The 22,212-nt window shown below is 44.2% G+C and overlaps 2 protein-coding genes across 3 annotated transcripts in view; one reads left to right on the forward strand and one right to left on the reverse strand.

The window, feature by feature from the left end:
• The window catches only part of c1d (C1D nuclear receptor corepressor), a 37,977-nt gene extending 28,693 nt beyond the window's left edge, over positions 1-9,284 (reverse strand). The window contains exon 1 of the mRNA XM_085981623.1: positions 9,035-9,284. Within this exon, the coding sequence (XP_085837749.1) occupies positions 9,035-9,175 (141 nt within the window). The 5' untranslated portion in view covers positions 9,176-9,284. The remainder of the gene's footprint in view (positions 1-9,034) is intronic.
• A 408-nt stretch (positions 9,285-9,692) lies between these two features.
• LOC147121402 (uncharacterized) overlaps positions 9,693-22,212 on the forward strand; it is a 260,350-nt gene continuing 247,830 nt past the window's right edge. For both annotated transcript variants that reach the window (XM_085981621.1, XM_085981622.1), the window contains exons 1-3: positions 9,693-10,181; positions 15,689-15,893; positions 18,666-18,832. In XM_085981621.1, the coding sequence (XP_085837747.1) occupies positions 10,020-10,181; positions 15,689-15,893; positions 18,666-18,832 (534 nt within the window). In that variant the 5' untranslated portion in view covers positions 9,693-10,019. The remainder of the gene's footprint in view (positions 10,182-15,688; positions 15,894-18,665; positions 18,833-22,212) is intronic.

Genomic DNA, 22,212 nt, shown 5'->3' on the forward strand with positions numbered 1-22,212 from the left:
GCAACACTCCTTCAGCATTGCACTGGAGTGTCAGCCTAGATTTATGTGCTCAAGTCCGTGGTGGGACTTGAACCTACAACCTTCTGACTCAAAGACAAGTGTGCTAACCACTGAGCCACTGGCTGACACCAGAGGATAAAGAGCGGACCTGAATGAAAGCAGTGGTAGCGGCGAGAGGATAAAGAGCGGCCCGAGAGCAGACCTGAATGAAAGCAGTGGTAGCGGCGAGAGGATAAAGAGCGGCCCGAAAGCAGACCTGAATGAAAGCAGTGGTAGCGGCGAGAGGATAAAGAGCGGCCCGAGAGCGGACCTGAATTAAAGCAGTGGTAGCGGCGAGAGGATAAAGAGCGGCCCGAGGGCAGACCTGAATTAAAGCAGTGGTAGCGGCGAGAGGATAAAGAGCGGCCCGAGGGCAGACCTGAATTAAAGCAGTGGTAGCGGCGAGAGGATAAAGAGCGGCCCGAGGGCAGACCTGAATTAAAGCAGTGGTAGCGGCGAGAGGATAAAGAGCGGCCCGAGGGCAGACCTGAATTAAAGCAGTGGTAGCGGCGAGAGGATAAAGAGCGGCCCGAGGGCAGACCTGAATTAAAGCAGCGGCAGCGAGGCTCCGATTCAAAAACAACAAAAAATCAGAGTGACTTCACAGGAGAGCAGGTAGGTGATTCATTGGTGAGTATTACAGATTTTTTTGCTCTCTAAGTTAGTGAAGGGGATTAAATTAAGAGCTGCGAAACTGTAACTTGTTAGTACTTATTTATTTTATCTAGTTAGTCCAAGTTATAAATTTAATAAAACTAAAATATCGACTGAATAAAAACATTAACTAATTAATTAATAAATAAAACAAGGTTAGAGATGGCAGGGCAGGTGGTGTGTCATAACTGCAGTATGTGGGAGTTTCTGGAGAGCATCGTGATCCCGAGCAACCACAGCTGCAGTAAGTGTCTGCAACGCGAGGAACTTCGGCTCAGAATTGTTGAGCTGGAGTACAAGCTGCAGACATTGCGATGCATCAGGGAGGGGGGAGTGTTACCTGGACACTTTGTTCCAGGAGGCAGTCACACCCTTTAGGTTAAGTAGTGCTTTAGAGTTCGTCAATGGTCAAAGACAGGAGGGTGTAACGGCGAGTCAGGAAGGTATGGGGGCCCTGGATATAGCGATGGAGGAGCCTCAGTCCTGGACCTTGTCCAACAGGTACGAGGTACTTGCTACCGGTATGGATGAGGAAAAGGACTGCAGGGAGGATGGGCAAACTGACCACGGCACTGTGGTACAGGGGGTTATCAAAGTGGGGGGAGGGAGAAGGGAGGAATGTGGTAGTAGTGGGGGACAGTGTAGTCAGGGGGATAGATACTGTTCTCTGCAGCCGCAAAAGAGAGTCCCAGAGGCTGTGTTGCCTGTCTGGTGTCAGGGTTAAGGATATCTCCTCACGGCTGGAGAAGAACTTGGAGTGGGAGGGGGAGGATCCAGTTGTCATGGTCCATGTAGGAACCAACGACATAGGTAGAACTAAGAATGAGATCCTGCTGAGGGAGTTTGAGGAGCCATGGTCTAAATTAATAAGCAGAACCCCCAAGGGTAATAATCTCTGGATTACTACCTGAGACACGTGCAAATTGGCATAGGGTCAAGCAGATCAGAGTGTTAAATGCGTGGCTCAAAGAGTGGTGTGGGAAGAAGGGGTTTCAATTCATGGGGCACTGGCACCAGTACTGGGGAAAGAGGGAGCTGTTCCATTGGTATGGGCTCCACTTAAACTGGGCTGGGACCAGCGTCCTGGCAAATCGAATAACTAGGGCTGTAGATAGGGCTTTAAACTAAAATGTGGTAGGGGGTGGGGGGTGGTCAAGTGAGGGGAAATTTGAAATCTAAAGAAAAAGGTCAAGGCAATAGAGCAGTGTAGCGATTTGGGTAAAAATAAGCAGAGTGTGACAGGAAGGGACAGGGAGTTTAATGGTAGCAGTGCAGCAGAGAATAAGGTCAAAGCAGGGAATAATGGTAAAAAATTTAAATTAAAGGCTCTTTATCTGAATGCACGAAGCATTTGTAAGACGACAGACGAACTAGTGGCACAAATAGAGATAAATGGGTTTGATCTAATAGCCATTACTGAGACGTGGTTGCAAGGTGACCAAGGTTGGAAACTAAATGTTCCAGGGTACTTGACGTTTTGAAAAAACAGGCAGAATGGAAAAGGAGGGGGGAGTAGCCCTGATAATAAAGGATGACATAAGGACAGTAGAGAGAAAGGATCTCGGCTCGGAAGATCAGGAAGTAGAATCAGTATGGGTGGAGATAAGGAATAACAAGGGGCAGAAAACACTGGTAGGGGTAGTATATAGGCCCCCTAACAGTAGCTATACCGTTGGACAGAATATTAATCAAGAAATAGTAGGAGCTTGTAACAAAGGTAATGCAATAATCGTGGGGGACTTTAATCTTCATATAGACTGGACAAATCAAATTGGCAAAGGTAGTCTGGAGGACGAGTTCATGGAATGCATACGGGACAGTTTCCTAGAACAATACATCATGGAACCAATCAGGGAACTGGCTATTTTGGATCTTGTATTGTATAATGAGACAGAGTTAATTAGCAATCTCATAGTAAAGGATCCTCTGGGGCAGAGTGATCATAATATGATAGAATTTCACATTAAGTTTGCGTGTGACTTGCCCAAGTCTGAAACTGGAGTCTTAAACTTAAAGACAATTACATAGGTGAGGGGTGAGTTGGCTAAGGTAGATTGGAGAAATAGATTAAAAGGTATGGCAGCAGCTAAGCAGTGGCTAGCATTTAACATTCCATTGAGAAACAAAAACTCCACGGAAAAAGTGATCCACCGTTGCTAACTAAAGAAGTTAAGGATAACATTAGATTGAAAGAAGAAGCTTATAATGTTGCGAAGAATAGTAGCAAGCCTGGGGACTGGGAGAGTTTCAGAATCCAGCAAAGGATGACCAAAAAATTGATAAAAAGGGAAAAAAATAGAATGAGAGAAAACTAGCAAGAAATATAAAAGCAGACTATAAGAGCTTCTACTAGTATGTAAAAAGGAAGAAAAGTAAACATCGGTCCCTTAGAGGCTGAGACAGGAGAAATTATTGTGGGGAATAAGGAAATGGCAGAAAGGTTAAACAAATATTTTGTATTTGTCTTCACAGTAGAAGACACAAAAAACATACCAAAAATGGTGGGGAACCAAGGGTCTAATGAGGGTGAGGAACTTAACGTAATTAATATAAGTAGAGAAAAAGTACTAGAGAAACTAATGGAACTAAATTCCGACAAATCCCCTGGACCGGACGGCCTACATCCTAGGGTTCTAAAAGAGGTGGCTGAAGAGATAGTGGATGCATTGGTTTTGACCTTCCAAAATTCTCTAGATTCTAGATCCCAGCAGAGTGGAAGGTCACAAATGTAACACTGCTATTCAAGAAAGAAGGGTGGGAAATAACAGGGAACTACAGGCCAGTTAGCCTGACATCAGTCGTTAGGAAAATGCTGGAAACCATTGTTAAGGAAGTGTTAAGAGTTATCAGAACACTTAGAAAATCATATCATAATTAGGCATTGTTAACATGGTTTTTATGAAAGGGAAATCGTGTTTGACAAATTTATTCAAGTTTTTTGAGGATGTAACTAGCAGGGTAGATAAAGGGGAACCAGTGGATGTTGTATATTTGGATTTCCATTTGATAAGGTGCCACATAAAAAGGTTATTACACAAGATTAGGGCTCATGGGGTTGGGGGTAATATAGTAGCACGGATAGAGGATTGGTTAACGGACAGAAAACAGAGAGTAGGGATAAATGGATTTTTTCAGGTTGGCAGGCTGTAACTAGTGTTGTGTCACAAGGATCAGTGTTCCTCTTTTGGTAAAACCATAAATTTAGACAGATAAAAACTGTAAATAAACCATTAAAACTGTAAATAAACCAATAAAACTGTAATAAACCAATAAAACTTCAAATAAACCTTAATAATCAAATTAAAATTTGGTTCTCCAGCCCAATCATGCACTCCAGTCCCCGCGGCGCCCACCGGTCACGAAAATGATCTAGCGCGCCGGCGGACACCGCGTGCTCCAGCTCTAGGGCCACCCGGGCGCGAACATGGCCACGGAAGAGAGGGAGGCAATCCGGCCGGACGACCCCCTCGACCGCCCGCTGCCTGGACCAATTCAAGGATCAGTGTTGGGGCCTCAGCTATTTACAATCTATATTAATGACCTAGATGAAGGGACCGAGTGCAATGTATTCGGTCCCTTCCTTCACCTCTTTTTCAGGTACATTGATGACTGTATCGGTACCGTTTCCTGCTCGCGCCCTGAACTAGAAAATTTCATTCACTTTGCTTCCAATTTCCACCCTTCCCTCACCTTCACATGGTCCATCTCCGACTCGTGACTTCTCTTCCTCAACTTCTCTGACTCCCATCTCTGGGGATCGGCTATTGACAAACATTCACTACAAGCCCATCGACTCCCACAGCTACCTGGACTACACTTCCTCCCACCCCACTTCCTGCAAGGATTCAATTCCATTCTCCCAGTTTCTGCGTCTCCACCGCATCTGCTCTGACAATGCCACCTTCCATACTAGTGCTTCCGACGTCATCCTTTTTCCTCAACCGAGGATTCGCCTCTACCGTGGTTGACACGGCTCTTGACCGTGTCCGTTCTATCTCCCGCACTTCTGCTCTCACCCCTTCCCCTCCCTCCCAGAACCACGATAGGGTTCCCCTTGTCCTCACCGTTCACCCCACAAGCCTCCACATTCAACGGATCATCCTCCGCCATTTCCGCCACCTCCAGCCTGATCCCACAACCAAACACATCGTCCCCTCACCTCCCCTTTCAGCATTCCAAAGGGACTGCTCCCTCCATGACACCCTGGTCCACTCCTCTATCACCTCCAACACCCCTTCCCCCGGCACCTTCCCGTGCAAGCGTAGGAGATACAACATATGCCCTTTTACCTCCTCCCTTCCCACTGTCCAGGGCCCCAAACACTCCTTCCAGGTGAAACAGCGATTTACTTGTACTTCTTGCAATTTAGCATACTGTATTCGCTGCTCACGATGCGGTCTCCTGTACATTGGGGAGACCAAACGCAGATTGGGTGACCGCTTTGCAGAACACCTCCGTTCAGTCCGTAAGGGTGACCCCGAGCTTCCGGTCGCCTGTCACTTTAATTCTCCGCTCAACTCCCACTCAGAATTCATCGTCCCCGGCCTATGGACAGTGACCATAATTCGGTGAGATTTAAGGTGGTCATGGAAAAAGACAAAGACGGCCCGGAAATAAGGGTTCTAAATTGGGGGAAGGCCGATTTTAATATGATAAGGCAGGATCTGGCCAAAGTGGACTGGGAGCAGCTGCTTATAGGAAAATCCACATCAAAACAGTGGGAGACTTTCAGAAGGGAAATAGAGAGAGTACAACACCAACATGTTCCTGTAAAGGTCAAGGGTGGGACCAACAAGCAAAGGGAACCTTGGATGACAAGGGATATACAAAAATGCATTAGAAATAAAAGGGGGGCTTTTGGCAGTTACAAAAGACTAAAGACGGAAGAAGCCCTAGAGGAGTATAAAAAGTGCAGGGGCATACTTAAAAAAAGAAATTAGGAGGGCGAGGAGGGGGCCATGAAATAACACTGGCGAGCAAAATAAAGGAAACTCCTAAGATGTTTTATAAGTATATTAAGTGCAAGAGGATAACCAGGGAAAGGGTAGGGCCCATTAGGGACCAAAGTGGCAATCTGTGTGTAGAGCCAGAGGATGTAGGCGGGGTTTTAAATGAATTTTTTGCATCTGTGTTCACTATGGAGAAAGACGATGCAGACATAGAAATCGGGCAAGGGGACTGTGACATACTTGAACATATTAGCATCGAGAGGGAGGAGGTGCTAGCGGTTTTAGCAGGCCAAAAAGTGGATAAATCCCCAGGCCCGGACGAGATGTATCCCAGGCTGCTTTGGGAGGCAAAGGAGGAGATTGCAGGGGCTCTGACACAAATTTTCAGAACCTCTCTGGCCACAGGGGATGTACCAGAGGACTGGAGAACAGCTAACGTAGTACCATTATTCAAGAAGGGTAGCAGGGATAAACCAGGGAATTACAAGCCAGTGAGTCTAACATCTGTGGTGGGGAAATTATTGGAAAAAATTCTGAGGGACAAAATTAATCTCCACTTGGAGAGGCAAGGATTAATCGGGGATAGTCAGCATGGCTTTGTCAAGGGTAAATCATGTCTGACAAATCTGATTGAATTTTTCGAGGGGGTGACTAGGGGGGTGGATGAGGGAAATGCTGTGGATGTGGTTTACATGGACTTCAGTAAAGCTTTTGACAAAGTCCCGCATAGGAGACTGGTCAAGAAGGTAAGAGCCCATGGGATCCAGGGTGCCTTGGCGCGTTGGATCCTAAACTGGCTGAGTGGCAGGAGGCAGAGGGTGACGGTCGAAGGTTGCTTTTGTGACTGGAAGCCTGTGTCCAGTGGGGTACCTCAGGGATCGGTGCTGGGTCCCTTGTTGTTTGTGATCTACATAAATGATTTGGATGAGAATGTAAAAGGTATGATCAGTAAGTTCGCAGATGACACGAAAATTGGTGGGGTGGTAAATTGCGAGGAGGAAAGCCTCAGGCTACAGGACGATATAAACGGGTTGGTCAGATGGGCGGAAAAGTGGCAAATGGAATTTAACCCTGAAAAGTGCGAGGTGATGCATTTTGGACGGACAAATAAGGCAAGGGAATACACAATGAGTGGTAGGACCCTAGGAAGTACAGAGGGTCAGAGGGATCTTGGTGTACATGTACATAGATCCCTGAAGGCAGCGGAGCAGGTAGATAAGGTGGTTAAAAAGGCATATGGGATACTTGCCTTCATTAGCCGAGGCATAGAATATAAGAGCAGGGAGGTTATGATGGAGCTGTACAAAACGCTGGTGAGGCCACAGCTGGAGTACTGTGTGCAGTTCTGGTCGCCTCACTGTAGGAAGGATGTGATTGCTTTGGAGAGGGTGCAGAGAAGATTCACCAGGATGTTACCTGGGATGGCGCGCCTCAGCTATGAAGAGAGGCTGGACAGGCTGGGGTTGTTTTCCTTGGAGCAGAGAAGGCTGAGGGTGACCTGATTGAGGTGTACAAAATGATGAGGGGGGTAGATAAAGAGGAACTTTTCCCCTTAGTAGGGGGGTCAATAACAAGGGGGCATAGATTCAGGGTAAGGGGCAGGAGATTTAGAGGGGATTTGAGGAGGAACTTTTTCACCCAGAGGGTGGTTAGAATATGGAATTCAATGCCTGAAAGGGTGGTAGAGGCAGGAACCCTCACAACATTCAAGAAGCATTTGGATGAGCACTTGAAATGCCATTGCATACAAGGCTATGGACCAAATGCTGGAAAATGATTAGACTGGACAGGGATGGATGGGCGGCGCAGACACAATGGGCCGAAGGGCCTCTTTCTGTGCTGTAAAACTCTATGACTCTTACACTGTTCCAATGAAGCTCAAGGAACAGCACCTCATCTTTCGATTAGGCACTTTACAGCCTTCTGGACTCAACATCGAGTTCAACAATTTCAGACCAGAACCTCGGCCCCGATCTTTTTTTTCCCCCCCTCTCTCTCACATGGCAGCTGTCTTTCATTCTGCCAGTGCCATTTATACTTCATCTAGAGCCATTTTTTGTTTCTTAACTTGTCCCATTACCATCATCCCTTTTGCCTCTTAATCTGTCCTGCCTTCCATCCCATCACCGACCTTCCCTTTTGTTCCTTCCACCCCTCCCCCCTTTCCCTGCCCCTGCACTTGCTTAAAAACCTGTTCCATCTCCAGCTCTTTCCAGTTCTGACAAGGGCATCAAACTGAAACGTTAACTCTGTTTCTCTCTCCACAGATGCTGCCTGACCTGCTGAGTATTTCTGGCATTTTCTGTTGTTATTTCAGATTTCCAGCATCTGCAGTATTTTGCTTTTATAATGTATTGAAGTATGCAGACAATACAAAGCTAGGTGGGACAGTAAGTTGTGAGGAGAACAGAGAGTCTGCAAAGGGATATAGATAGACTAAGGTGTCAGATGGAGTATAATGTAGGAAAACGTGAGATTATTTACTTTGGTAGGAAGAATAGAAAAACAGAATATTTTTTTAAATGGCGAGAAACTTTCAAATATTGGTGCTCCGAGAGATTTGGGTTGGAGTATAAGAGTAAGGAAGTCTTGATACAATTGTACAGGGCCTTGGTGAAACCACACCAGGAGTACTGTGCAGTTTTGGTCTCCTTAGCTAAGGAAGGAAATACCTGCCTTGGAGGCAGTGCAACAAAGGTTCACTGGACTGATTCCTGGGATGAGAGGGCTGTCCTATGATGAGAGATTGTGTAGAATGGGCCTATACTCTCTGTAGTTTAGAAGAATGAGGTGTGATATTATTGAAACATAAAAGATTCTGAAGGGGATTGACAGGGTAGATGCCGAGAGGTTGTTTCTCCTGGCTGGAGTGTCTAGAACTAGGAAGCATAGTTTCAGGATAAGGGGTCGGCCATTTAAGACCAAGATGAGGAGCAATTTCTTCACTCAGAGGGTTGTGAATCTTTGGAATTCTCTGCCCCAGGGAGCTGTGAATGCAGAGTCTTTATGTATATTTAAGGTTGAGATAGATAGATGTTTAGACACATAGGGAATCGAGGGATATGGAGATCGGGCAGGAAAGTGGAGTTGAGGCCGATGATTAGCCATGATCTTATTAAATGGTGGAGCAAGCTCGAGGGGCCGTATGGCCTACTCCTGCTCCTATTTCTTTATGTTCATATGACTGAAACAGATTATCTGGTCATTATTACATTGCTGTTTGTGGGAGCTTGCTGTGTGCACATTGGCTGGCTGCCACATGTCCTACAACAGTGACTACATTTCAAAAGTACTTCATTGGCTGTAAAGCGCTTTGGGACGTCCTGAGGTCGTGAAAGGCGCTATAGAAATGCAAGCCTTTGCTTTCTTGTTGACAGCAGGCCGTTCGTTACCTTCTGGAGCAGCTCACTCCTGGGAACGGACATCAGGTTCCTCAACATCCCGTCGGCAGACTTAACAGATTCTTCAAATCCCACCAGAGACTCATGTATTTCTGTCGGATATTGTTCACTTAAAGGCTCAGGGGCCGCCATGTTACAGAGCCACACGCTGACTGAATAACCGCCTCCTGCGCTGCGCTGCGCCGCCCGAGACTGGAGGGAGAAAGCGAGGCGGTTCACGCCCAGTTACATCCTGAATGCGCATGTGCAGCACGCACAAAGCATGCTGGTAGTTGTAGTCCTTCCTTGTCACGTTTGGGAAACACCCAAGGCGTCAAATTAGAAGAGACCGTTAGAAATAAATCTACCAGTTCAATACGACGTATAAATCAATATATTTGTGCCGTGTCATCGAATATTAGCTGTTTTAGAATTCCGTCCCCCTAATGCGCAAGGCTCGTAGGGCATGCTGGTATTTGTAGTCATGTTGTCACGTTCGGCAAGACGCAAGGCTTTAAATTAGGGACAGACCGTTATAAATAATTCTGCCAGTTTAATATGACGGGTAATTCTATATATTTGTGCCGTATCATAGAATAATCGAATATTAGCTCTTTAGAATTCACGTTCCCTTAATGCGCATGTGCAAGTATCGCAGGGCATGCTGGTATTTGTAGTCGTTTCTTGGTCAGGTTCGGGGAAGAGGCAAGGCTTTAAATTAGGGCAGTCCGTTGGAAATAAACCTACCACGTCCAATGCAATGTTTTTTGCCGTGTAACAGAATAATCGACTATTAACTATTTATAAGTCAGTTAATAAGAATCTTGGCCCCTGTTTGCCCCTTCTCGGAGTTTGTCGGAGCCCCGTTGCCATGGGAGCGGCGTCCTGTTGAGTTTGGACTGTGAGCGGGTGAGGTGCGGCCCAGCTGGGAGAGCGGATAACGTTTAATCCACTAATTATATCTATATATAGAATCGTTCACATCGGAACAGGAGCCATGGATGACTGTGATTTAAAGAAGCTCACGGTTTCTCCTGGGAACTTAGAACCTCCTTTTGTCCCCGATGTGTCTTTTTATAGAGTGACAATCGGCAGCGATACGGAGAAGCTCGCCGTGTACCCGGTGTCGAGTGGCAGCGGCGCCTCTTACCAGGTCGTTGTAAGTGTCAACCTGTTCCATATCCAACTTCAGCTAAATACAATTTCAATAATTCCAACCCCACCGCCTCACATATCAAGAGACAAACTCTTAAAAAAATCAAGAGATTTGGTATAGAAATCATGAGTTGCTATTTTTTCAAGCATAAACCAATATAGATATATTGACAGTTAATAAAACCTCATTACTGGTTTATTTAATTTCTAACAGGTCAGAGCTCTTTAATTTCTAACAGGTCAGAACCAACTAGAGGTCAGGCCATCTTAGACTGGGTAATATGTAATGAGAAAGGATTGATTAGCAATCTTGTTGTGCGAGGCCCCTTGGGGAGGAGCGATCATAATATGATCGAATTCTTCATTAAGGTGGAGAATGAAGTAGTTGACTCAGAGACTAGGGTCCTGAATTCAAGTAAAGGAAACTATGATGGTATGAGGCACGAGTTGGCTAGGATGGATTGGGGAACGTTACTTAAAGGGTTGATGGTGGATAGGCAATGGTAAACATTTAAAGATCGCATGGATGAACTACAGAATTTGTTCATCCCTGTCTGGCATAAAAATAAAACAAAAAAGGTGGTGCAACCGTGGCTAACAAGGGAAATTAGGGATAGCATAAGATCCAAGGAGAGGACATATAAATTGGCTAGAAAAAGCAGCAAACCTGAGGATTGGGAGCAGTTTAGGATTCAGCAAAGGAGGACAAAAGGATTAATTAAGAGGGGGAAAATAGAGTATGAGAGTAAGCTTGCAGGGAACAGAAAAACTGACTGTAAAAGCTTCTATAGATATGTGAAGAGAAAAAGATTGGTGAAGTTAAGCGTAGGTCCCTTGCAGTCAGAATCAGGGGAATTTATAATGGGGAACAAAGAAATGGCTGACCAATTAAATACATACTTTGGTTCTGTCTTCACAAAGGAGGACACAAATAACCTCCCAGAGATGTCGGGAACATAGGGTCTAATGAGAGGGAGGAACTGAATGAAATCAGTATTTGTAGGGAAATGGTGTTAGGGAAATTGATGGGATTGAAGGCTGATAAATCTCCAGGGCCTGATAATCTACATCCTAGGGTACTTAAGGAAGTGGCCCTAGAAATAGTAGATGCATTGCTGGTCATCTTCCAAAATTCTATGGACTCTGGCACAGTTCCCATGGATTGGAGGGTAGCTAATGTAACCCCACTATTTAAAAAAGGTGGTAGAGAGAAAACAGGGAATTATAGACCGGTAAACCTGACATCGGTAGTGGGGAAAATGCTAGAGTCCATTATAAAAGATGTAATAGCAGAGCACTTGGAAAACAGTGACAGGATCGGACAAAGTCAACATGGATTTACAAAAGGTAAATGGTGCTTGACTAATCTACTGGAATTTTTTGAGGATGTAACTGGTAGAATGGATAAGGGAGAACCAGTGGATGTGGTGTATTTGGACTTTCAGAAGGCTTTCGATAAGGTCCCACATAAGAGATTAGCGTGCAAAGTTAAAGCACATGGGATTGGGGGTAAGGTACTGACTTGGATAGAGAACTGGTTGGCAGACAGGAAGCAAAGAGTTGGAATAAACAGGCCTTCATAGCGAGAGGATTCAAGTACAGGAGCAAGGATGTCTTGCTGCAGTTGTACAGGGCCTTGGTGAGACCACACCTTGTGTGCAGTTTTGGTCACCTTATCTGAGGAAGGATGTTCTTGTCATGGAGAGAGTGCAGTGAAGATTCACCAGACTGATACCTGGGATGGCAGGAATGATGTATGAGGAGAGATTGGGTCGATTGGGCTTATATTCGCTGGAGTTTAGAAGAATGAGAGGGGATCTCATTGAAACTTATAACATTCTGACAGGACTAGATGCAGGAAGGATGTTCCCAATGGCGGGGCAGTCCAGAACCAGGGGTCACAGTCTAAGGATAAGGGGTAAGCCATTTACGACAGAGATGAGGAGGAATTTCTTCACCCAGAGAGTGGTGAACCTATGGAATTCTCTACCACAGAAGGCAGTTGAGGCCAATTCATTAAATATATTCAAAAAAGAGTTAGATATATTTCCTAAGGCTAAAGGGATATGGGGAGAAAGCAGGGACCGGGCACTGAATTTGAATGATCAGCCATGATCTCATTAAATGACGGAGCAGGCTCGAGGGGCCGAATGGGCTACCCCGCTCCTATCTTCTATGTTTACAGAAACTATATTACTCCATCCAAAAATGCTTTACACAGAAACCTCTTTACAATTCACGGTGGCATAGTGGTTAGCACTGTTGCCTCACAGCACCAGAGACCCGGGTTCGAATCCGGCCTCGGGCGACTGTCTGTGTGGAGTTTGCACATTCTCCCCGTGTTTGCGTGGGTTTTCTCCGGGTGCTCCGGTTTCCTCCCACAGTCCAAAGATGTGCGGGTTAGGTTGATTGGCTATGATAAATTGACCCTTAGTGTTAGGGGGATTAAATACGTGGGGTTACAGGGATAGGGTGGGATATGTGTAGGGGTTACGGGGATCGGGTGGGATATGTGTCGGTGCAGGCTCGATGGGCCGAAATGGCCTCTATCTGCACTGTGGGGTTTCTGTGATTCTGTGAATTCCTACCTGTTACCATCGCGTTGCTATGCATCTCAGTTTAAGGTTACGATGGCAGTGATTCATGTGGGCTCCACAGTCAGTCTGAGAGCAGGCAGGTCATTCCAACGACGTGAGAGTTTTACAAAGCGCCAGCCCTCGAGCACTGCCGTGTTTTCAGCTCAGCTGAGACCCCTCAGCTCATTCCCTCCGCCCCAGCCCAATCTCTCGGTCAGCACATGACTTGCACCCAGACAGCCTTGGGTTGTACTCCCAGCTCCATCATAGCAGCCCGCACCCCTCATCCCTGCCCATGGGGGAAAATCTCATTCCAATTTCACTAGTAAGAATATTATTGTGAAGTGGAACTGCACAATAAGAATGTGCAGGGGGCTCATGGGGGTAAATCCACTCCCGCAAAGTGAGGTAAATCCCCTCCCCCCCTACAAAAGAGGGCAAATCCCCTCCCCAAAAGGGGCAAAGCCCCTCTCCCCTATAGGAAGCCCATGAGGGCAAATCCTCTCCTCGCAAAGCAGAAAATCTCCTTCTGTAAAGGGGCAAATCTTCCCTAAATTCCAATGTGGGCCCAATGAGGGTAGCACCAATCCGATCCTCTCCCCATTGCTGTGCTCCCAGACCTCCTGCGGCCTCACTCTTCAACCCAAGCTCCGCCATTACCTGCTGCCGCCACTGCCCGCAACTCTGGTTGTCGGTGCTGGGTGGGAAGGGCCGACCCCCGCTTCCGCTCGCCACCTGGCTCAAGCTCCAAGCTCCAGGTCCAGCTCCTCACTCAGGCTGTTCTCACACTGAGCAGGTAAGCCCGAGTCCTGGACATGACTCTGAGATTGCCGGGCAAACTGGCACAATGCATCCCAGGTAACAGTCATGAGCCAATCAGGACACGGGGCACTCAAGTAAATCATCTACATCAGTACAGTAACCAATCAGCGACAGAGAAATAGCAACCAATCAGTGACAGGCAAATAGCAACCAATTAGCTTTGGCTAAATGGGTTTTCAGGCTCCCATAATTGACTGATATGCCTTGCTAGCAATCACTCCCAAAAAAATCCTGAGATTTCAGAGTTCCATCACGAGATCATGAGTGATGCTTTATTTCACTCAGAAATTGTGTCGGTAATACTGCAATTCAAACTTAGGCAGATGGAGTGGGAGGAGACTCGTGTGGAGTATAATCACCAGCACAGACTAGTTGGGCTGAATGGCCTGTTTCTATGCTGTATATTCTATGTAACAACAACAACTTGAATTTATATAGCACTCTTTTTTTAATGTAGTAAAATGTCCCAAAGTGCTTTACAGGAGCGATTTATCAAACAACATTTGACACCAAGCCACCTAAAGAGATATTGGGACAGTTGATGAAAAAAGCTTAATCAAAGAGGTAGGTTTTAAGCAGCATCCTAAATGAGGCAGGAGAGGTGGAAAGGTTCCGAGAGAGAATTCCAGAGCTTCGTGCCTAGGATGCCCAGGGTGATACAAACAAAATCCGCCAAATAACTATCTTCACTTAAACTAGGTTTTCCCCAAAAAGTTGGTTGTGTGCCAAGGAATAAATAGTAACTGGTAAAGGTGTTGCAATAATGCAACAGCGATTTCAGAGGCACATACTGCATCTGCCGTGGTGTCTGACACTAACACTACGGAGTGCAGCCAGCCAGCCAGTACCTTTTTTATACTACAGTACTTTGCTCAAACTGCAAATCCTCCTATCCAACAAGGAGAAGCACAATTTAGATAGCACTTGGTAGGAGCGTCCACATTCCCAAACCATTTGAACCAGCTACAGGTAGGTTTAAAAAGAGTTCAGGAGGCCCTGTGAGCACTTTTTAAAACAGATTTGACAGCACACTGCAAGGGATACTCCATGCTGTATCAAATCCAACAATATACAATTGCCTGCTTCCAGGATTTCATGCCTCTGCTCATTGGAGTCAGCTGAAACCGCTTTGCAATCAGATTAAAGTTGTTGAAGTATAAACGTACTCTCAGAATGATCAAAGGCAGGGAGGGGGCACTAAATTACATTGAACATTGCTGATATCACATAGCTGGGTATAAAATACAACATCTACTCTTGCATTTGAGGAACAATTAGATTATTTTCAGTGTTTTTCATTCTTCAAACATAACCATTCTGATAGCACAGATTTAATTACTTTTGAAATGTAGCCACTGTTGTTTTGTAGGCAAACAAAGTAGCCAATTTGCACACAGCAAGGAACCACAAACAACAAATAAGATTTGATGGTATTGGCTGAGGGATAAATCGTGGCAGGCCACCAGGAGAAATCATTGATCTTCTTCAAATAATGCCATGGATCTTTTACATCCACCTAAGACAGGTGGTCTCAATTTAATGGTGCACCCGAAAGACAGCAACTCCAACAGTGTAGCACTCCCTCAGTGCTGCCCTTGAGTGTCAGCCTACAATACATGCTCAAATCTAGGAGTGGGTCTTGAACATTGTTCCCTTTAAGCAGCATGGCCGCGCAGCTGTCTGGAGCTCCCACGCTGGTCGCTTGCCGGCTTTACAATAGGAAAAACCACGCATGCATGGGAATTTCAATGGGCCACGCAGCCTGTTAAAGGGACCATGAACCCCCAAAAAATTAAAGGGAACATTGGTCTTGATCCCACAATCTTCTGACTTAGAGGTAAGAATGCTACAGCTGAACCAAACTGACACATAACTGTCCCTCACATGTCCATATAAACATTACCTACCCTGAGTGTCACCTAGGAGTAATTATCACCTTCACTGCTTGGGGAGAGAATTTATGGAGGTGTACAAGGGCTTGACTTACTGGGTCAATGATCTAATTGTCAACTTCTATCAGGTAACAACAGCGTATCCAAATGATTGTGACAACAATAATTATCCACATAATATTCTGTAATTTGGTGAAATTATTGCTATTCTTTTCTTGTAGGGTGCAAGTGGTGGTAAATCGGTCCTCCTCAAAGATGGTGTAAATAAAATTGAAATTGAGGTATCTGCAGAAGATGGAACTCTGAAGCGGTATACAATAGAGGCAACCAAGCTCACTTCAAGCTCTCCATCACTAAGTGGACTGAAAATAGCTGAAAAGTTGCCACTTGATCCTACGTTTTCTATAAATGTGTTAGAATATACATGTATGTGGGTAGTTTCTTTGATGAATGCTAAAAGTATATTAAGTTGCCTCTGTAATGTAGGTCAGATAGCAGGACTGGAAAAAAGGAAATGTTTAGCATAAAAGTGTACAATAAGAAAAAAAGAAAGACTTGCATTTCTATAGCGCCTTTCACGACCTCAGGACATCCCAAAGCACTTTACAGCCAATGAAGTACTTTTGAAGTGTAGCCACTGTTGTAATGTAGGAAACGCAGCAGCCAATTTGTGCACAGCAAGCTTCCACTAACAACAATGTGATAATGATCAGATAATCTTTTTTTAAATGTTGATTGAAGGATAAATATTGGCCAGGACACCGGGTAGAACTCCCCTGCTCTTCTTCAAAATAGTGCCCTGGGATCTTTTCCGTCCACCTGAGAGAGGAGATGGGGCCTCGTTTTAACATCTCATCCAAAAGATTGCACCTCCAACAGTGCAGAACTCCCTCAGTACTGCACTAGAGTGTCAGCCTAGATTTTTGCACTCAAGTCTCTGGAGTGGAACTTGAACCCACAACTGACTCCAAGATGAGAGTGCTACCCACTGAGCCACAGCTGTCACTATAATAAACAACAAACTCATTAAAACTGAAATTAAGATTTCTACCCCTCGTCGTCCACCCTGTCAGAGAGTCTTAGTAATTTCTGTGCTGTTACAGTTTGGCCTTTTAAGTACTGTTGATTTTCAGTGATTGTACAGTGCTGCTCGTGAGTGAATTTTGTTCCCACAAACAGGAAGTACACTTTTTATGAGCACTGCCTTCAGAGGTCACAGAGCCCAGGATTAACAAATCCTTTGATTACATTCAATGATCCCATTAAGCTGCACGGCCGCACGGCGATGTGGAGGTTCTGTACAGGCTTCTCACCGGCTTTTCAATGGGAATAACCACGCATGCGTGAAGATTTGAATGGGCCGCGCAGCCAGTTAAAGGCCCACGCACAGAAAAAAATAATTACAGGGAACATAACTTACATTAAACTGAACTTTGCATAACATCTCCAATGCATGCAATCTCCTTTGAATGGTGGAAATATCAAATGCAAGACCAGAGTTGTACATGCTAAAATTGACTGCAATATTTATATACAATTTAAACAATCCAATTAAGCAACTACAGATATCAAGCACATGGTAATATTCACATACATGCAGCATAGAAATAACGTTAAAATGTCAACCTCCTTTGATGGCTTTTTCTGCAGCAGAACAGTCTTTTATGATTCTGAAACAAAATTTTGCAAAACATCCACCTGCACTGACTTTCTGATTTCTTGGAGACTGTCTCTTGAAACTTAGATGACTCAATGTTCATCTTAGCAGCCGAAAGAGTCAGCCAGCCTTTAAACACAAAAGAATTACAGAGCAAAGGAACAATACTATTTTGACATGTAACAGCGACATAATCTTTCCTAAAATTATTTCAAAATTAAATACAATACAAAAACAGACCAGAGAATGCTAATGAGGAATTTTGGCACACATTGTCCTGATTAAATAGGCAAGTATACCTGTTTGAGTGCACAACTGTTTAGAAAGCTCTATCCGGCAGACACAGAATACTAAACCCTGAATGAGATGAATATTTTAAAGTGCAATGATGCAATCTCAACATTAGGTGTCACATATTTCAAAGTCGCACTCTCTTACCAAAACTACTTCTACATCCCAATGAGACAATTATGTTGATTAGATACAACTTACCAAACTTTTCTTTAATGATTCAGCCAAAGACTACTTGTGAAGCAGAATTTGAATGTTAAGCAAACATGATAGTGCCAACAGCCATCTGGTCTGTTGCAGAAATATGGCCACACCTAACTTAATTTATATATTTGATTTAGTAGATCCTACACTGAAATTACAATCTCCAAAGCTGCTGTGAATTCCACAATAGTACAATATCCAATTTATACACACAGTCAGAGGTTAGGATTTCAACAGGTTGTTATGTAAATCACAACTTGTCAACCTGTAAATTATGGGTTTTTAAAACATTCATTGAGAACAGCCTAGGAAGATCAGTGGATCATCGAGTAATGTTGTAGAGGAGAGGGGGAAACAATTTGGGTCAGAAAAACAGAAATAGCTGTGGACATACAATATATCTTACAGATACATGAAAATGCTGTTAAGAACTTGTTAAAACTACAAGTAATGCAAATATGCAAAGGCATTTAAATACTATGTTTGCTTCATTCTATCCGATATAAACGTTTGGTGATCATTTGTAACCAAGAGCTTTGAATAGACAAAATGACTGGAAGCAAAATGTTCTCTGGAGGGCTCATTCATGGAGCAAGTGCATTTGCAGATGCAACCCTTGTTTAAACTTGTCTCCTATGGAAAAGATATATATAGATATACTTTTAAAGACGTGCATTAAGAACATCATTTTTTTTAGGATCTTTATCCAGTATTTTATAATAAATGCCACTTTACAGTTTATTAATTTGCTTGGGATGCTGAAATATGAAGTTGTTCCCTATTAGACTGTAGATAAGAACTGCGTACGTGTGTGCGGGCAGGTAGGTAGTCTCAATTGTCCTCAGGAATATGTGTAGGCTGTTGGATCGGAGAGGTGTTGCAATCCATCTAGTTGTATTCTAATTATATATATGTGCATGCATGTGTATAATACTACAATATATGTGTACACTACAGGGTTAAAGCAGTTTGGAGCTATAAAACTTATTCAATACAGTGGAAAAGTTAATTTCACATGTTTAAAATGTATTCTCTTAACATATTAGGTACAGCACCACTCGATATGATCAATGTAAATGTTCAACCAATCGTCCCAGACCATAAAATGAAAGTGCTTGTTAATGGGTCGAATGTCGCTAAACCAATATTCCTATCTGTAGGAAATACCAAAGTGGAAGTGTATGTTACATCAGCAGATGGCGCTAAATCACAGGTACAATGCAATCAATTTACTCATCTATAGTTTCCTATAATTAGTTATTTTCTAGCAATTTGAAGGCATTTGGCATCATTTTACAAAATTAACCTGAAACAATACTTTTACATAGTATTTATAGCACAGAAACAGGTCATTTGGCCCAACAGTTCCATGCCAGTGTTTATGCTGCACACGAGCCTCCTCCCACCCTTCTTCATCTAACCCCATCAACATATCCTTCTATTCCTTTCTCCCTCATGTTTATCTAGCTTCCCCTTAAAGGCATCAACACTAGTCACCTCAGCTACTCTTTGTGGTAGCGAGTTCCACATTCTAATCACTCTCTGGGTAAAGAAATTTCTCCTGAATTCCCTATTGGATTTATTAGTGACTAACTTATATTTATGGCCCCTAGTTCTGGTCTCCCCTGCAAGTGGAAACATCTTCTGTACGTCTACCCTATCAAACCCTTTCATAATCTTAAAGACCTCTATTGGTTCACCCCTCAGTTTTCTCTTTTCTGGAGAAAAGAGCCCCAACCAGTTCAATCTTTCCTAGAATAGAATCATAGAAATTTATGGTACAGAAGGAGGCCATTCAGCCCATTGTGTCTGTGCCGGCTGAAAAAGAGCTATCCAGCCTAATCCCACTTTCCAGCTCTTGGTCTGTAGGTTTGTAGGTTACAGCACTTCAAGTTCTGGTATCATTATAGTAAATCTTTTTTGTACCTTCTCCAGTGCCCCTATATTATTTTTATAATATGGAGACCAGAACTGTTCACAGTACTCGAAGTGTGGTCTAACCAAGGTTCTATACAAGTTTAACACAACTTCTCTGCTTTTCAATTCTATCCCTCTAGAAATGAACCCCAGTGCTTCGTTTGCTTTTTTTATGGCCTTATTAACCTGTGTTGCTACTTTTAGTAATTTGTGTATCTATACCCCAAGATGCTTCTGCTCCTCTACCCCATTTAGACACTTATTTTCCAAGGAGTATGTGGCCTCCTTATTCTTCCTACCAAAATGTACCACCTCACACTTATCTATATTGAAGTTCATTTGTCAATTACACCCCCATTCCGCAAGTTCATTAATGTCTTCCTGTATTTTGTCACAGTTCTCCTCTGTATTAACTACACCCCTAAATTTGGTGTCGTCTGCAAATTTTGAAATTGTGCTTCCGATTCCCAAGTCCAAATCGCTTATGTAAATGGTGAACAGCAGTGGTCCCAGCACCGATCCCTGTGGAACACCACTTCCCACCTTTAGCCAGTCTGAGTAACAGACTTTTTGTTTGTTCTAAAAGGTCCATCATATTCAAAAGTCTTATGAGTAACTGACTTTGCAACATTTACCTTTTTATTTTCTCTACTTGGCTCATTTAAGCTCATTCTCGTGGTTATGGTACTGGACTAACAACCCAGAATTTATGAGTTCAAATGTCATCAGGGCAAATTATGAAATCGAATTCAGTAAGTTAGGTCATTTATGGACTAACACCAGAAGATGACCATGAAAGCTGCCAGATTGTTGTAGAAACCCAACTGGTTCACTAATGCCCTTGAAGGGGAGTGTGCCACCTCTACGTGGTTTGGCTTACATGTGATTCCAGTCCCATACCTTGTAGTTAACTCTTAATGCCCTCAGAGCAACTAGGGATGGGTTGCAAATTCTGGCTTCCCAGAGTTGCCCATCTCTCAAAATTTCTGAATCCTCCTTCAGGTGGCATGGTGGGAGAATCTGGATGATGGATTTCAGACTGTGAACATTCAGAGAAGAAGGGTTAAATTATGAGGAGATAGTACAACAACAACAAGTTGCATTTATATAGCACCTTTAACATAGTAAAACATCCCAAGGCGATTCACAGAAAATTTGACACCAAGCCACATAAAGAGATATTAGGGCAGATGACCAAAAGCTTGGTCAAAGAGATAGGTTTTAAGGAGCATCTTAAAGGAGGAAAGATAGGTGGAGAGGTTTAGGGAGGGAATTCCAGAGCTTAGGGCATAGGCAGCTGAAGGCACGGCCGCCAATGGTGTAGCGATTAACATCGGAGTTGAGCAAGAGGCCAGAATTGGAGGTGTCCAGATATCTCGGAGGGTTGTAGGGCTGGAGGAGGTTACAAAAATAGGGAGGGGCGAGGCCATGGAGAGATTTGAAGACAAGGATGAGAATTTTAAAATCGAGGCATTGCTTATCAGCGAGCACAGGGGTGATGGGTGAATGGGACTTGGTGCGAATTAGGATATGGGCAGCAGAGTTTTGGATGAGCTTAAGTTTATGGAGGGTGGAAGATGGGAGACCAGCCAGCAGTGTATTGGAATAGTCAAGTCTAGCGATAACAAAGACATGGATGAGGGTTTCAGCAGCAGATGAGTTGAGGCAGAGGCGGAGTCGGGCAATGTTACGGAGGTGAAACTAGGCGGTCTTAGTGATGGCATGGATATGTGGTGGGAAGCTCATCTCGGGGTCAAATCCGACACCAAGGTTGTGAACAGTGTGGTTCAGCCTCAGACAGTTGCCAGGGAGAAGGATAGAGTCAGTGGCTGCGGAACGAAGTTTATGGCGGGGACCAAAGACAATGGCTTCGGTTTTCCCAATATTTAGGAGTAAATCTCTGCTCATCCAATACTGGATGTTGGACAAGAAGTCTGACAATTTAGAGACAGTGGAGGGGGGTGTCGAGAGAGGTGGTGGTGAGATAGAGCTGGGCGTCGTCAGCTGACGCTGTGTTTTTGGATGATGTCGCCAAGGGGCAGCATGTAGATGAGAAATAAGAAGGGGCCAAGGATAGATCCTTGGGGGACATCAGAGGTAATGGTATTGGAGCGGGAAGAGAAGCTATTGCAAGTGATTCTCTGGCCACGTAAAGGATGAAACCAGGCGAGTGCAGTCCCATCCAGCTGGACGACAGAAGAGAGGCGTTGGAGGAGGATGGTATGGTCAACCGTGTCAAAGGCTGCAGACAGGTCAAGAAGGATGAGGAGGGATCATTAACCATGGTCACAGTCACATAGGATGTCATTTGTGACTTTGAAAAGAGCACTGAGGCATAAACTAGGCTTCTATTCCCTGGAATATAAAAGGTTAAGGGGTAATTTGATTGAGGTTTTTAGCATTTTGAAAGGAATTGATATGGTAGATAGAGAGAAATGTTTACCGCTGGTGGGGGAGTCTAGGACAAGAGGACAAAACCTTAAAACCAGAGTCAGGCCATTCAGGAGAAAGTTAGGAAATCCTTACTCATGCAAAGGGTGGTAGAAGTGTGGAACTCTCTCCCACAAAAAGCAGTAGATGCCAGCTCAATTAATAATTTTGAAACTGAGATCGATACATTTTTGCTAGCCAAGGGTATTAAGGGATATGGAGCCAAGGTGGGTGGATGGAGTTAGG

Source organism: Somniosus microcephalus, chromosome 3, assembly GCF_052327205.1.
Source record: "Somniosus microcephalus isolate GS21.2 chromosome 3, FLI_Smic_1.0, whole genome shotgun sequence".
Taxonomy (NCBI): domain Eukaryota; kingdom Metazoa; phylum Chordata; class Chondrichthyes; order Squaliformes; family Somniosidae; genus Somniosus; species Somniosus microcephalus.